General features: G+C 41.4%; 1 protein-coding gene across 1 annotated transcript in view; it reads left to right on the plus strand.

Moving 5' to 3' along the window:
• Nucleotides 1-16769, plus strand: part of CMYA5 (cardiomyopathy associated 5) — a 48834-nt gene extending 32065 nt beyond the window's left edge. The window contains exons 9-13 of the mRNA XM_052670218.1: nt 1441-1585; nt 12639-12772; nt 13392-13491; nt 14591-14767; nt 16150-16769. Coding sequence (XP_052526178.1) covers nt 1441-1585; nt 12639-12772; nt 13392-13491; nt 14591-14767; nt 16150-16402 — 809 coding nt within the window. The 3' untranslated portion in view covers nt 16403-16769. The remainder of the gene's footprint in view (nt 1-1440; nt 1586-12638; nt 12773-13391; nt 13492-14590; nt 14768-16149) is intronic.
• The last annotated feature ends 288 nt before the right edge of the window (nt 16770-17057 follow it).

Raw genomic sequence — 17057 nt, forward strand, 5'->3', positions numbered from 1 at the left:
CTCTTGAAGACCTCTCAAGAAAGCATGAGAATGTTACCTGGAAGTCAGCTATATGTTCTAATTAGTACAGTAACTAAGGTAATTTGTGAAAAAATCTTAGAAGCACAGTAACAGCTCTTTCTGTCCGAGTCCAACTGCTCTTTAGATAGATAGCTTCAAACAAACTAAACAAAACAAACAAACAAACAAAAAGTCTTGTTATGTATTGTTTACACATCCATTAATGTGGGTATGTGTTTCCATTTCTTAATGCAGGCATTTGTGGATTCAGCTATTATCATTCTCTAGTGACAGATACCCTTAAAAACACAACAATCAAGCATATCAGAGGAGAACTAAAGGATTATTGCCAAGGGAACTGCACAGATGTATTAGCGGATAAAAATCTATCCCCCATACTTTTTGCTATGATGAATACTTAGATTAGCTGTTCCTGTAGTAAAACATCAAGTACATCTTAACCTGAAACCTGATTTTCACTAAACAAAGAAATCAGTATGTGCTCCTGTTTTTTTTCTTCTTTCCTTTTTTTAACAATAGCAAATTATTTTTGTTACAAAACAGAGTGCATCTTGCATATTGGTTGAAGGTCTATAAGATTATCTTGTCCTCTTCCTATTCTTTACCTAGACATTCTATTTGAGGCTTGATTTCTTTAAAAGCATAACAACTTTCTGTGACATGTTTAAAAATAAATATTATTTTAATGATTGGTGTTAAGGCTGTTTATGAGAGTGAGCAGCAGATCACAATGTTCATCTATGTTGCTCTTCCCTGGAAAGAGATTGAGTAGATGAATACAACGAAACCATTTTAAGTCTGTGATGTTGGATGCACTATTTCACAGAATAGCTTTTGATTACTTGCATTCAGTGCACTGCTTTACATTCAGTTTTCTATTTTGCATTGGGCCTGCAGTTCTTAAACTGAGGCTCTAAAAAAGAGAAATTACAGGACCAAATTTTAGTATCCGCATTGCAAAAATAATACTACACAATTAAGAAGAAACTCATAATTTCCCCCTCGATTCTACAGCAGCATATTTTTTACTGATGCAGCTCATGCAGGAACTGCTGTGAACAGGATTGAGATAGCCTGAACAGAGTTATACACAGTACTGCCTTGGTGCTCCACTCTATAAAGAAGGGTGGAAATGAGGAATGTGTGTTTGAGAAAAGGCATAGAAATCTACTTGGACATGTTAAGGATGTGCAGAAATGCACTAATATTCACAGTGACTTTGCCAGCATGTTCCCAGCCCGTTATAAGGTAAATCTTTGCTGTCAAAACTCAAATAAGCCGCATTTCACTGCTGGACAGACTAAGCCATCTATCCTGTGTTTTCTGAGGGCAGATGACTCTTCCCTTCCTTTGCAAGTATCCCCTACCAGCTGCTGGTCCCCTCTTTGTAGTACAGCTAATGTGTTCCTGTGTCTGCAGCACCTGCCACCCCCACCATCAAGGCTGAAGACTGCACAGTGTGTTGGGATACAGCCACCATCCGCTGGCAGGTTGCCTCACCAGCAGCAGAGTCCTTCACTCTGGAATACTGCAGACAGCACTCGCCAGAAGGAGAGGGTCTCAGGTCAGTGCCACAGTTGCAAAATGTTGGTCGATCGGATTAGGCAGACATTAATGAGCACTCCCCAGACTACAGGTCTTACACAAGAGATTATTCTCTCTTCAGCTACGCAAGAAAGAAATAAGCTTTTGCATGCTGAGGATCTCAGAGGCTGGATACAAATCTGTGAGATTCGTCTAAAAGATATAAAAACACTTCCTTTTCATTCTGCATAACTGAGGACTCCCTCTCATTTGGGGCCAAAACCCTGGAGATACTGTTCTGCCTGCAATAAACCAGAAGTTGCTGGACTGTGCTGGCTGGGGAAACAATCACTCCTGCTCAGCTGTGATGGCCCCCGGCAGGGCAGGAGAGAGCAGCTGAGTCCTGCAGGAGGGAGTGGGATGAAGGGGTTCAGCTCAGTTTGCTCTCTGCTATGTGGGGAACAAAATGGGAGCCAGCTGGGGACATAGAAAGGGTTGTACTGGTGCCCCAGTAAAGTTGATGACCCATCTGCACACATGCAGATTCCTCAAGTATGGCTGATCCCAGTGCTGTACTGACTTACATGTGTGCGCCTGCAATCCACTGTGCAAGAATGGCACAGGAGTCTGCAGCAACCCAAAGAACAGCTTGGAAGTTGGGGGTGGTATGTGCTTATTCCAGACCTTCTCTGTTTTCTCTTATACTACATCTCAGCTATGTAAAGGGTGAGAAGAGACAACGACAACATGAAAAAGTGAAACCATGGAGTTGTTGAAATGCATGGAAAATTATGTGGTAGTCTGTGTGTCTTTGGATTTTTATTAAAAAAAAAAAAAAACAATGGCAACAACATTCCAACAAACTACAGTTGTTGATGTACAGAGTGGGGCCCTATGAAAGAGCTTCAAACTGATTTGAGACCTGATTGGAGTTTTTACATTTGGTCTAGCTTACATGGATGGGTGACAGGTAGCGAAGAACTCTGCTCCTTGCAGTCAGTATTAGTCAAGCGGACTAAAGAGTTCACAGGTTTCTAGTAGCCAGGTAAGACAGAGAAATTCTGTGTGCTTTGATTTTTACAAAAGTAGGCTAAAAACTTCTGCAAGGTTGAGAGACCCTGTTTTACCCAGCTCCAGCATGCTGTTAATGCAAACAAGAGAAGGAGGGGCAACTTAGCCAGCTTTCCTCCTCTTCAGGAGAACAGCCATGACCTGTTCTAGTTTATACATATTTCACAAGGCCATCAGGATACTGTCAAACTGCCAAAGTCTCCATTGGTCAGGAATGATGTAGCTGCTCCCAAAATCTGGGCTATCTCTTTGCCCTTACATTTCATTGCTGTTAACTGGAATTGCCTTTTTCTCGAAAAAGAACTGCCATGTGTGCCCATTTCTGCAATATGTGAGCGAGGTGTTGTTAGCACCAAGCATTTTGTGAGCATGGAGTTAATTGTGGCAACAAGCTGCCAGAACTGACCCATTCCCTTTTTCAAATAAGCTATGCAAAATCAAAGATGTTTATAACTATACTGAGTCACATTTTACTTTTTGGCCTTTATGTGGGCAGAAGCTGTCCTTTTACTGTGACACATGAAAAATTCACAGAAGATAAAATCAAGACTTTTCTCTGAATTGCTGCAGTTGAAATACCTGTATTTGTAGAAGGGCTTTAACCTTCTTTTTACAGTGCCAAAGACCACCTTTTAACCACTTATTTTCCCTCAAAGCAATACCTCTATTTATTTTTCCAAAAACAACCCCTCTGAGATTAACCTAGGAAGCTTCTATAATAGCTCAGGATGTCTCAAGGATGGAGAATTGCTTTCTTTTTAAAAAATTCTACTTTGAGTGTGTGTGTGTGTAAAGCCAGAGGGAAAAGAGCCAACTGGTAGATGGAACATATTGCCTGCATTGCTCCCATTTAATGCCCCTGAAGTGCAAGATAGGACTTGAAATTAATTCCTTATGTAGCTGATGAGTGAGAAAAATAGCTCCAGGTGGTGAGTCAGATCTTAAATTGTCAGAGTTGCCTTCTGGAAGTACATATAAGGTATTTGTGTTTCTTTGCCACGTACCTGTATTAGGTGGAACAAACTTGTGTCTTTGTCACGGAGTTGACCAGATCAATCTATGTCCGTGACAGGGGTGGCAGGCCTCTGCCCTCCCCCCCCACCCCAGTCCCACAAAAAATGGGAAGGAAGGAAGGGAGGAAAAGAACAGCGGCAACAATCTATGGAGGAAAACTTATTTTACTATAATATTGTAATACAAAACAACGCAATCTATACAATTTAATTGAAATTGAGATTAATAAATCAGACAAGATAAGAGAGAGAGTTCCCGGGACCGATTCAAACCTGAAAAGCTTGGAACGGCTAGGAAAGCACCCTCCAGCACCCACTGCAAGGCAGCAAGAGAGCGCCCCCCCACCCGGAAGGGCCAGATCTGTGACTGCTGTAATGTACAGGGATAGGTAGCTGGGATTGGGGCAGTGACACTTTAATGCCCCGTACACTACATGATGTTTTGATGTGGAATACTGAAATCCAAAAACAAAAAAACAAAAACAAAAACATAGAACCATGACAGTCTTTAATGCCCACATAGGAGCATGTGAGCCGGAAAACACTGTAGTTTCTTTTTACTATCTTCCTTGAAAGCTCAAAGTATGTCCTTCACAGGTTTCCTGAGCAACACTCATCTTGGGGACCAGCCAAACACAAAGCTTTTTGACAGACAGCCTGTGCCTCTTACCAGTCCCTTAGCTATGCAATTCCTTTGTGCCCATGTGGGAGTTCAAACAGACTTCCCAGCAGCCCTGGCAAATTCGTACCGCTCCTCTCAATTGCAAAGTAGAAAAGCAGAGGTCAGGGAAGGGCACCTAGGGAAGATGTGGGCAATAATAATCAGCCATCTCACAAAATTCACCGTCTGCAGTCCCAGCTTGAGTGGCTGCTTTCACACGTCATTCTGGAAACTTATGCAAAGCAAGGGACACTATCAAGAGAGGAGCAGGTAGGGCGAAACGCCCCCACAGAAAGCTGGAGCTGTGTATGAATCCCTGTGAAATTTGCACATAAGGCATTAGAAGTGTTGGTGGCTGCTTATCTCCTGTGTAAACCTTGGGGACAAAGTCTGCAAGGTAGGCCCAGAAAGCAGCTGAAGGAGTCAGTGTTTTGCTGCGGTACAGTCCTATTTGGGCTAAAGGTTGTTGGAATAAGCAGACAACAATTCAGCACAGAATCTCAGAGGCCTCAGTACTCAGAGTGAGACCTTTTAATTCACTGTGAAATTAATATTAAAGTTCATATCTATCAGTATGACAATGATCTCTAAGAAGAACTTGTTAAACATATATTACTGTAGCATTTGACTCTCCACCCAAAGCATGTTAAAACATCACCCCAAGGAGGAAAACAGAAGTAGTGTTTAGAATGTGAGGGAGGATAGGGAGGAAGAGAGAGGAAGAGAAACTGAAGAAGAGAGATGGGATGGGAATGGAGATGAGTATGGGAAAGGGATGGGAATCTACCTCACTCTTCTTTCACCAGGAGAGAACTTTGGTGAACAGTGTCCCTCATCTTTGGGTGAAGAAAATAGCCAGGCTGGCATCATCTTGCTGGCACTATTATCGTATGAAGACTGCCCTGAAAGTACTGCCTCCTATTTTATTATGTTGGCCTATAAGAGAGGTGTGTATTGGTGGTATGGCAGTAGAGGTGAAACTTTCCCTCCGATATTGCATTAAATTGTGTTGCCATGTTCCATGTGGCATGAGAGGGGCAGTCTGACACGATGGCATCTGACATGCATAGAAATGTGTATGAAGCAAAAGTCTGTCATTGAATTCCTCCATGCTGAAAAAATGGCAACCACTGATATTCGTGGATCATAGAATCGTAGAATGGTCTGGGTTAGAAGGGACCTTTAAGATCACCTAATTCAAACCCCTTGCTATAGGCAGGGACTATAGGCAGGGACACCTCCCTCTAGACCAGGTTGCTCATCCAGCCTGGCCTTGAATGATTCCAGGGAGAGGGCATCCAAACCTCTCTGGGCAACCTGTTCCAGTGTTTCACCACTTTCACAGTAAATAATTTCTTTGTAATATCTAGTCTAAATCTACCTTCTTCCATCTTAAAGTTACTTACTTCCCTTTTTCTGTCACTACATGCCCTTATAAAAAGACCCTCCCCAGCTTTCCTATAGGCCCCCTTCAGGTACTGGAAGGCTACTATAAGGTTTCCTCAGAGCCTTCTCTTCTCCAGGCTGAAGAGCCCCAATTCTCTCAACCTGTCCTCATAGGAGACGTGCTCCAGCCCTCTGATCATCTTCATGTCCTTCCTCTTGACCCACTCCAACAAATCCACGTCCTTCTTATGTTGCGGTCCCCAAAACTGGATGCAGTACTCCAGGTGGGGTCTCATGAGAGCAGAGGGGCAGAATCACCTCCCTTGACCTGCTGGTCATGCTTCTCTTGATGCAACCCAGGATGTTGGCCTTTTGGGCTGCAAGCACACACTGCCAGTTCATGCTGAGTCTTTTATCAACTAACACTCCCAAATCCTTCTCCACAGGGCTGCTGCCAAGCCATTCTCCACCCAACCTGTGTCTGTGCTTGGGATTGCCCCGACCCGAGTGCAGGACCTTGCAGTTGGCTGTGTTGAACTTCATGAAGTTGGCATGGCATGGGCCCACCTCTCAAGCCTGTCCAGGTCCCTCTGGGTAGCACGCATTCTATCTAGCATGTCTAGTGCACCAGTCAGCTTGGTGTTGTCTGCAAATTTGCTGAAGATGCACTTGATCCCACTATCCACATTAAGTACAGAAATGTTAAATAACACTGATCCCAACACCAATCCCTGAGAAATGCCACTTATCACCAGTTGGACATTTAGCCATTCCCTGCAACTCTCTGAATGTGACCATCCAGCCAATTCCTTACCCGGCAAGTGATCCATCCATTTTTCTCCTATTTGCCAAACAGGATGTTCAGCAGGACAGTGTCAAATGCTTTGCACATGTCCAGGTAGATGACATCAGTCGCTTTTCCTTTACTCTCTGATGCTGTAACTCTATCATAAAAGGCCACCAATTTTGTCAGGTATGATTTGCCCATGGTCAAGTCAACATAATCATGTTGATTACCACCAGTCATCCCATTGTTATTTTCCATGCACCTTAGCAGAGCCTTCAGGAGGATCTGATCTTGCCAGGCACAGAGGTGAGACTGACTGGGCAGCAGATCCCTGGATCTTCTTTTTTTCCCTTCTTCAAAATGGGGGTTATGTTTCCCCTTTTCCAATCAGTTCTCACAAATGATCACACAAGAATGAACACCATATGCAAGTTTGTCAGGACCTGTTGAATCAGTACAAAGATGACAGTTTACTGCATTGCATTATTAGCAGTAATGATATGTGATATTACCACTACAAGCCAGAGTCAAAGTGGCAGTCCATGTGGCAACATGTGAATTCCTCATTGAAGAGAAAGTTGAAGATGAAGCCCTGAAAGTGATAAGTGTCTTTGGGTTAAAGTGATGTGCAGTGTCTTTTAGTGTCTTCCAGGAAATTTGGATTTCCTGGAACATAGGCAAATCATTAATTCTGAACTCTACATCATGACTGATGACAATGACTAACCTGAAGGCTGAAACTTCCAGAGCCAGGCCAGAGAAGAAGACAACCTTTCTTTTGCAGCACAATAACACCAGGCTGCATACCAGATTGAAGATGATGGAGGACATTGCTGTTCTTGTCTGGACTCTCCTACCACACCCACCATATAGTCTGGTGCCATCATATACACACCCATCATATAGTCTTCTGACTTCTATGCGTTCAATGAAAGATGGACTCCATAGGCAACACTCTTTTAGCAACAACACTGTCATAGCAGCTGTGAAGCAGTAGGTTGCTTCTGCTGGTGCAGATTTTTATGAGCATGGCTTGCAGGCTCTTGTACATCACTGTCAAAAATACATAGTTAATTGTTGTGACTATACTAGAACCATTGTTTTGAAGCTGAGAATTTGCTCTATCTGTGTGCTTTTTGTTGGAATTTCTGCAGAAATAAATAGAAGGCATTGCTTTTGTAGTAAGCTGCATATATTAACACTATTGTGGTTGGTACATTTATTAGCATCAATCTTGAATCTGTTGTATCTGTCATTTCAATAAGTCATCTATTTTCTAACATTTGTGAAACTGTTCACTGCAAGCCCTAAGAGTCTGTAGCAGACAGGCATTCATGAACCTGTTTAATGAAAACCCATGTAGGAGGGCTCTGGCAAGTGAAGTCAAAAGTATGCTCTAGGTGCAACATGAGATTGGAATGAGCAAGCCCCCTGTGGCATTCAGCATATTCTTGAGCAGTTCCAGTCTCACAGAGAGAGAACTTCAGGAACCTCTAGAAATCCTCATAAAATATTTTCTTCTAAATAACATAAAAAAATCTAGATTTTCCCTCTGGGTACTTTCTTTTCCAACTTGCCATGTGAGGAATATGACATTATATGTAATGCTTCTACAACCATGAATCTCTGGCCTACTTCTGTGGTTTTATAGCTCCTCACCTACTTGATTCTTTTTTCCAGAATTCTTGTCTGGCTTTGAAATGTTTCTTTCAGTTTCCAGAGCTCTGCTATTTTCTTGCCATTCAGATTCTTTGTGTTGAGAAGTCAATGGAGCTGTGGGTGGAAGATGGAAAACTGTGAAGTGTGTAGTCCAAGGATTAGTGTGGGCTGTTCAAAGGGAAGCCATGTATCACATTAGGAGAAATCTGCAAGACTTGGGGAGGAAGAAATCATTATGGTATGCAGTGAGTTCATAAAAGTGGAAGTGAATGAGTGTCATCCTCTCCATTAATGTGATACTGACACCACTAGTGACTGAAATTTTCTGCCTGCTCAAAGAACAGGTCTAACACCGGAAAAAGGATAGCATCCCTCCTGCTGATAGCTTTGCTAACAGTTGTCCAGCCAGCTAGGGAAGCAACTGTATAGAAAATAGGGAATCTTCCTCCTCTGTGCCTGTGCTGAGTTTGCCATCTAAGGTAGCAATGAAGACCATTGCAAGTGGCGCTTTGGTGATCCAACCCTGTGACAGCTAGAGTAGGAATGGCTGAGAGGAAATGAAGCATGCAGCACAGCTGGATGGAATTCAGAACAATTTACTCTTTATATTTAGCCTCGGGGGCTTTTTTTTTCTTTTTTTTTCCTTTTTGCATTCCTGGTGTGCCCCTTCTGTGTGCTTCTGCACTTTTTGTCAGAAGCCTACGTGCTTTCAGCTCTTGCTTGCCATCAGAGGTACCAGCACAGGGCCGGAGGTGCTGTTTCAGTGGGATGTTGGGGGTGGGAATGACAATTACAACACAGAGGGCGTTCTGAATCACTACCAGGCGTATCATTTGCTGGGTTCATGCAATATTAAAAAATATTCTCTAGACACTGTGTTCTTGAAATAAATGAGGATGCTGATCAGAAGAACAGGGAAATCACAAATTTAGCAGGCAGTTGCTGTATAATATTGCTTGGCAATTTAAAGGTAAAGAGACATGTAAGTTCTTTCTGCTCTGCTCTCTGTTTCTACCACATACCAAAAATGTGGAGCCTGGATTTTAATACTTATAAATTCTTATAAAGAGAGAGATTAAGAAGAGATATATAAAATATTTAACTTAAAATATTTATTGAATTTCTAAATTTTGAAGTTTGTATCACGATGCCAGGAGATTGTGAGGACAGTAAAAATGTTTTTTTCTGCTAAAGGGCAGGATGCATCATGCCTTAACAACAAAACTACTACATATCCAATCACCCTTAAAGTAGGCAGCTGTACATATGTGGGAAATACATAGGACAAAATAAAAAGTTGCCTGTACATTTCTCTCTCACTATCAAAACTGCATGCTTCAATACTGTTGGCAGTCTCAAGGCAGATCTAGCTGCGTTGTTTCTTACAAGAGCTCTGAAATGAAACAGGCTTTTCCCCAGCATAGTCAGGATATTAGAAATGCATTTTCCCTTCCCTTCTCCCGCACCTGTTTTCAATTGCTAAAGCTGGATAGCAATCATACTTTCTCTTCATCTTTACTTTTTTTTTATAACTGATTGCATGGTTCTGAAACACGAGAAACAAAAATGATCGCTCAGAACCTGGGAAGACCTCAGTATTCACTCTTCTCCCCCCTCACCCTATCCTCTAGTCAGAGAAAGTACAGCAACACCTATTTCTTCTTTCAGTCTCTCAATCTTGGAGCTGGCTAAGTGTTGAAGATGAAAATCTTCCTTGCACATTTTATTTCATAGCTGGCAGCAGCAGGACTGTTTCTTAAGCCATAATTGTAACTAACATTAATGGGCTCTTATTCCTAGGCAGATTAAGGCTGGCTAAAAAAGATCATCAAGTAGAGAATGTTATTCAAAAATCTGATCGCTGTTTTACTAAGCAGATATACATAAAGATCAAGTCATAAAAATAAGGATTAGGTATTTCTTTCTTACTACTACAGCTTGAAGATATATGCTATTGCTCTCAGATTTAAAAATGCAAGCTGCATGCAATGTTCTTTGAAGAATTTCAAGTTTGAAAGAGACAGTAGACTGAAATATGATAGCTGACTATTCTGCAATCAACTGGATCCAAAATCTTCTCTGAGTAGCCATGTTCTGGGATCTAGTCTAAAAGTTTACTTGGGATATTACTTGCATTAAAATTTACTTGCCCACTTAGAAGAATTTTTGTGCTTTATTAACTAGTTATCAGTTAAATAAAAGTTAATAGTATAAAAATAAAGTATCTTCTAATTTCCAAAAGACAGAGGAAGGCACTAAGCTAAGAACATGGCTACAATTCAGACTCATTGATCACCTCACCTGGTAGCTTCTTGTTAAGCTTCTTGGTGGTTTGTGCTTCAGATGATGTCAGGATGGTAATCTTAAAGGTCAGAGTGGACCAGACTTGTAGAGGAAGCATGAACATTTATTTTCAAAGCTTGGGTGCCCACTAATTTTCCCCTTCCTCTGCTTCCAGCCCCATTTTTTTTTCTATTGCTTCTTTTCTATTTGCCTTCTTCCTCAGTTCCCTTCTTGCACTTCTGTTCAATTCATTTTTTTCTTTTGCCTCTTATGCTCAGACAAAGCTTTTTTCCTGTTTCATGTGTAAAGATCACTCATCATCTTGCATTTCTTCCCTGAAACTTCCAGAGAGGTTCCAAGAACTTCAGCCTGCCTATCTCCCAGTGCCTTAATGAAGTGCCGTTATGGTCAGGGCTTTGGTTAATGAAGCAAAAGCGCAATTGCTTTGGGCAACCTACTTCTTCTGTTTACATTGCATTAGTTCTAGCATTAATGTAGTACATTCTGCAAAGACAGCAAGACCCAGTGCCGACCATGCAAGAGCCTTGAACAGTTTGAAATTCTTTCAAACTGAAAAGATCACAGGAACCAGTGCTTTTTCTGTGTTTTTAATCATTTCTAATGTCATCAGTACAAAATACTTGTTACAGACTAATGAATATAATGCACCAGCCTTTTCCCAGGCACTGTCCTCCTGGACATAGAGCTCTGTGTGGTTTTAACAGGAATATGCTATATGTAGAGCTGTGGGATTCTACCTTAGTCTGATAAATCCAGCAGAGTAATGTGGAAAATCCTGATGGATGAGCACTGATTATTCTTCAGATTGTACTGCTCTCTGCTGGGACATGTGGGGAAAAACATTCACTACAAATGAATAGCAAAGATCTTACCTGATGGCTGGTTTGCCTGCCATATCTCCTCTGGATTCACAGTAATTGGTGGAAAAGGGGATTTGTTGAATCTAGCTCCCCACAGTGACATTAACTGCAGGAGGACGCCTACCATCTTCGGCTCCATCTCTAGCCCTGCTTGGAAAGGAGGATGTCTTGCATGCTCACTAGAAGCAAATCTGCTGTTTGTGAATTTACTGAAGTGCAGATTGAGTCTTCTGCATTCACCTCATCTTCTTACCACTGAAGTTACCATCTTTCAGCGTAGAGGCCAGGGAGACCTTCATTACACTGGAAAACTGAATAGTTGTCTTGGAGATTCCTGGACAAATTAGTTGAAGGGAATTGCCTATTCTATTTATTAAAAAACCCGTCTTCACCAACAGACATACAGTGCAGTGTGTATACACTATATTTCTTTGTAATTATTGTATGAGGCAAAAATCCACAGCATCCATTGTGTGAGAATTTGTTAAGTTGAGCCTTCAAATTCCCACCTATATAGAAAATAAACTTGACATTTTTCTAGCTATCCCAGGTGCCTTCACTGGTGTTTCAAAGTGCCTGTGAAGCAGATTGACTGGATGCTGACTCTCTTTTGCCTGCAGTGTAGCAATACATCAGTGGCTGAGAATGTTAGTGCTTGAGTTTTTCTGGGCAGCTCAAACAGAAGACTAAGTCAAATGAGGGCACTGTGCAAAGACAGTTCTCCTGCTGCTGCCTCTTGCAGCCTGTTAGAGCGCATGGCACAGTGAGGGAGACAGAGCCAAGGCTTTACTGATGAACAATTCGTGAGTGAGGAGTTAATAATAAGAAGTTCCTGGTTTATGTGTGTTCTTAAAAATGGATATCCATTCTTTTGTATGTGGAGCCTGTACCCAAACAGTACAAGCACAACAAGCACATTCACTATCAAGCAGATGAATTAATCACAAACATTCCTCTTCATTAGCTTGTTCATTTTGTAATGCAGACTTTTTACAGAAGGCAGATGAGAATTTTATGCTCTTCTGCTTGCATTTTATGTGATTAATTATGCTGCAAAATGAACACAGAGTGTTACACCAAATGACTGTACTGAGTGAGAAGGTGTAAGGAACAAAGGCCTGAAAATTTGTCAGGCAACTCAGGGAGGACATTGAGTGAAATAGTAATGCTCCTACAAAACCTGGCTGTTTGTGAAAACAGTGATCACCTCTCTGTTTTGGAGTTTCTCTGTGGTGCCTGTTGTTGCAGTAGTCAGCAGCATGATTTGGTGGTTAGCTGTTTGCATAAATTATTCTTTCTTGGTTTGCACATCAGCGTATATTTTCATTTATGTAAATCTTGAAAATTTGCAGATCTTTTGCTGGTATAAAGAAACATGAATTGAAGGTATTCCTGGAGCCCAATGTGAACTACTTCTTCTACCTGAGGGCTGTCAATACATTTGGGACAAGTGAACAGAGTGAAGCTGCTCTCATCTCAACAAAAGGTAGATCACCATTTTCTGATGGCAGGAAAAAAAAATAAAAAGGGATAGTTATGCAAAGCAGTAATATCAACTTTCTTCAGAAGTTGTAGCTGAACTTTCATTAATAGGAGAAAAAAGAAAGCTATTGAGATAAAAGGGATCATATTTTATCTGCTTAAAATTAAAATAATCTGAGACAAATTTATTTTAAGTTGTTAGATTTATGTCAGTGTAAAACTAGTCTGACATCAAAAGCAAAACTGTTAAATTCTATCAGAGATATGACATAATTAAATCACACATGATTCTTTCAAACCAGCCTCAGAATTCAAATTTGCTATTTTGAAAAAGCAAATAATTGAAAATGATTCAGCTGTCAATATAAGACTGCTTTATACCTAGCTAATGTACTGAATAGCATAGCCTGATCCCTGGGCCTGGTTTCCAGAAGACTGCTGTAATGAAGAGGCACAGGTCAGAAGAGTTTTTGCATTGTTGTCCAGTTTTCTGCTACTCCTTCCTTCCAGCAGACACAATTCTGTCCAGCTAAGATAGCAGTAATTTAACACACTATGATTCATCTTGTATTAATGTTGATAGCCTCCCTGAAATGGTGTTTCTTTGTACTGAATTGTACCAGGAACTCGATTTCACATACTGAGTGACACAGCTCATCCCGCTTTGCAAATCTCCCCTGATGAAACCGTGATTTGCCTTCCAGAGAAAGCTACATTCACTGGGTGAGTAGCAGATGTGAGCACAGCCAGCCTGGAGCATTCAGGAAGGGCCTCCCTCTTGCTTTTCTCTGTAGGCAGCTTTCAGACATCACTAACTAATTCTGTAGAATTGAATTGCTTCAGTCAGGCAGCCCAGGACATTGTGTGACAGACTTGCTTTCAAATATTGCAATGATTGCAGCACTGATGTAGGTGCCAGGCAGTGCTTGATGTTGAGGAATTTCCATAGAAAGTCAAAGGCAGAGGAATTGCTCGCTAGGACAGTTGAATTCACCTCAGTCTATGGTTACTGGTTAATGGTTCAGAGCTCTGTAGTCTAAAAGGAATTTGTTGCTGCTCTGGGAAGACCAAATGTGTGAGTTTGTCTTAAAATATGTTATATATATATTTAAATATATATTTGCCTATAAATATATATCAGTGGCTAGAAGGAATCTGTCCTTTCATTTTGTTCCTCTGCTGAGAGCATTACTAGTAATGCTTGTCAAAGCATCCTTGGTTTTGGAGAAATAGGAAGTTCCCCTGGCATATATTAGGATGATTGTACCCAGACTTCCAGGCTTGTTCCATCTATTGCAAACATGATTTTTTTTTTTTTTTTATTGTTTTGTTGTTGGGTTTGTTTTGTTTTGGGTTTTTTTTACTTTCTGATATTAGTTTCAGCATAAGCATAGAGCCACTTGTATGATGTGCCACACTCATATGGCTTCCTGTAAGGTAATGGAGCATTACAAATTTAAGCACTTTTTTTTAACTGTTACAACTTGCACACATGGTGTTCATCACTGTGTCTACTTAAAATAGCCATGCTTTCTGGCGTGAGCAAGCCTACTAGATTTGAGATCTTTTTTTTGCCTCCAAAGTCACTTTTTCCACCTTTTGCTAGCTTATGAGTTTTCTGTACTCAAGATGGGTCCACCTTAGTGCAAACATAGAGTGACCCACAGTGACAACATTCAAATCTTTGATAGAACACCATAGTCAGAAGAAAAGAGCATCTTCCATTGGTATGATGATGCTGCATGATGTGACTACAACAAATATCACAGTATGGCTGGCCTACCATCACAATCACTTTATTCTTCACCTCTTCCACAAATAGGTTTCCATCAGTCTTGGGTGAACCGTTGCCTGCTCGAGGATGTCATTACTGGGAAACTGTTGTCACTGCCTGCAGAAGCTACAGGATTGGGATTTGCTATGAAACAACACCACAGAGCAGTGTTGTGGGACCGAGTGACACTTCCTGGTGCATGTACTGCTGTCCTACACAAACCAGGTAAAGCTGAGTCTAGCTAATTGAGAAGTTACTTGTGTGTCATATAAGTAAAGCTGGACAGCTTTAAGACTCTCAAGAGCAGAAAGGACCTCTCTGTTTCTTTTCTGCAAGCAAAGGAAAACTGCAAAAGAGATTTAAACCTCCTCCTCATAATTAAAAAATCTCCACCCAACCTACCTCCCTCATTTGATTCACAAAGGCCCATTTTTCAAACCTGTTGAGATCCCTGTGGATGGCATCCTTTCTGTTGTGTCAACTCAACCGTGCAGCTTGGTGTTGGCAGCAAACTTGCTGAGGGTGCATTCAATCCTACTGTCTATGTTATTGATAAAGATGTTGAAGAGCCATAGTCCCCAGACAGAGCCCTGGAAAGCACCACCTGTGACTGGCCTCCACTTGGACATCAAGCTGTTGACCACAGCCCCCTGGCTTCAACCATCCAATCCATTTCTCCACTCAATAGTCCGCCCTTCAGATCCATATCTCTTCAATTTAGAGAGATGGATGTGGTGTGAGACTATGGCAAAGGTCTTGTACAAGTCCATGTAGGCCACATCAATTGCCCTTTCTTTGACCACTGGTACTCCATCATAGAAGGCCACCAGACTGGTTGGGCATGGTCTGCCCTTGGTAGAGCAATGCAGGCTGTCTTGAATCACCTCCTTGTCTTGCATGTGCCTTATTGTAGCTTCCAAGAGGATCTGTTCCATGATCTTTCCAGGCACAGACAGTTTATATCCTGAATTGTTTCACAAAATCCCACCAATGTTCACAAATATAGTCTTTACTGAATAAGTTTCAAACTCCAGAGAATTTAAGCCTCCATGGAGAATGCCTTCTTCTGCCCTTTACAGCAACAGGGATCCTGTTACTACCGTGGCAGGACTGCCAGCTAGTCTTCACTGGGTCTGCATCAGGCTACTTGGAGTTCTGTAAATCATATCCTTCTTCATGTTGTAAAGGTGTTCTTGATGTAAAAAAATGTGGGGTTTTTTGGAGTAAAATTACGCAAATACATGCACATGACCAGCTAAACAAAACATCTGAGAAGAAAAGGGTTTTGCTAAAGTGCAGCTCATGCTTAAATCCCCACAGAGATATGTAATATGAAAAATATAGATGATTTCAATTTTGGCAAATCTGCTTTTATCATGAGAATTCAAAGATGCTGAACAAAAGGACTCCTTGGTGTGCTGAGCAGGGCTTTGAAGAAGTGCCACTTTCACTTAGGTAGGTGGGTTATGTACTGAGCAAAATTCTGTTGCCACATGATGTGCTACTGTATATGGCAAATTGTTAATAGGTGGGAATTAAGCAGTAAGTTATTTCTGGTAAATCACAACGAGGAGACTCACTGTATTCTGATTTTCATTTTCCTGCAGCTTTCTTTGCAGATTTTTTCACATGGATGTGATGAGCGATGTACATGTGACAGAACAACTGGCCAGGATCGGCATCTTGTTGGATTACAGCGGTGGCAGACTGCTGTTCTTCAATGCAGACAGAGGGCTGGTGCTGTTCACCATCAGGCACAAATTTACTGATATTGTTTATCCAGCCTTTGCCCTGGAGAAGGCTGGAATGCTTACCCTGCACACAGGAATAGATCTGCCAGAGTTTGTGAAGCACAGTTAACCCCCTGCTTCACACCCTTAGAAAAACTAACAATTCCAGCGTTAGGGGCAGAGCGGGGTGTCAGAGAGAGATGTCAATTTTCACTGATGAATATTATGCACACAGCTGTCCCTCACATCATCCGTAATTACAGGTAGCGCTCAGCCAAGTAATCACCTGAGCTTGCAGAGGAAACAGCACCTTCAGCTGGAATGTTCACCTAGTGATATACACAGCAGGATTTTTAAGGGAAATTAAAAGGTTTGTTGGATATGAACATTAAGGGGAGGGGAGGAAATGTGCTGTCCCTTTGAAAACGACAGTGTTTTCTGTCTTTTTAAATTTGATGATGAGCCTGTTTATGAAATAAATGCATCTCTCACTGCAATGCATGACTTCTTTTGTTGGAAAAATCTGTCATTTCATCATCTGACAGGACAGTCAGAGCCCAAATCCAAGATGTAGTTGAAAAATGTGCAAAACTTTCAACAAGTGCAATATTTTGCAAGTTAATATATCAAGCTATTGTTTGCCATACTCTTTCTTTAAATATGCAAGAAAACTTGGGAACTGAGAAATCTGTCTGCGTAAAATGAGTGAGTCCCAGATTAGACTTCATGTCAGCCATGCGAAGTTTGAGTACGTAACACCTGCCCACCTTGCTAATACCAATCTA

The sequence above is a fragment of the Tympanuchus pallidicinctus genome, unplaced genomic scaffold (assembly GCF_026119805.1).
Source record: "Tympanuchus pallidicinctus isolate F22 unplaced genomic scaffold, pur_lepc_1.0 scaffold9, whole genome shotgun sequence".
Lineage (NCBI taxonomy): Eukaryota > Metazoa > Chordata > Aves > Galliformes > Phasianidae > Tympanuchus > Tympanuchus pallidicinctus.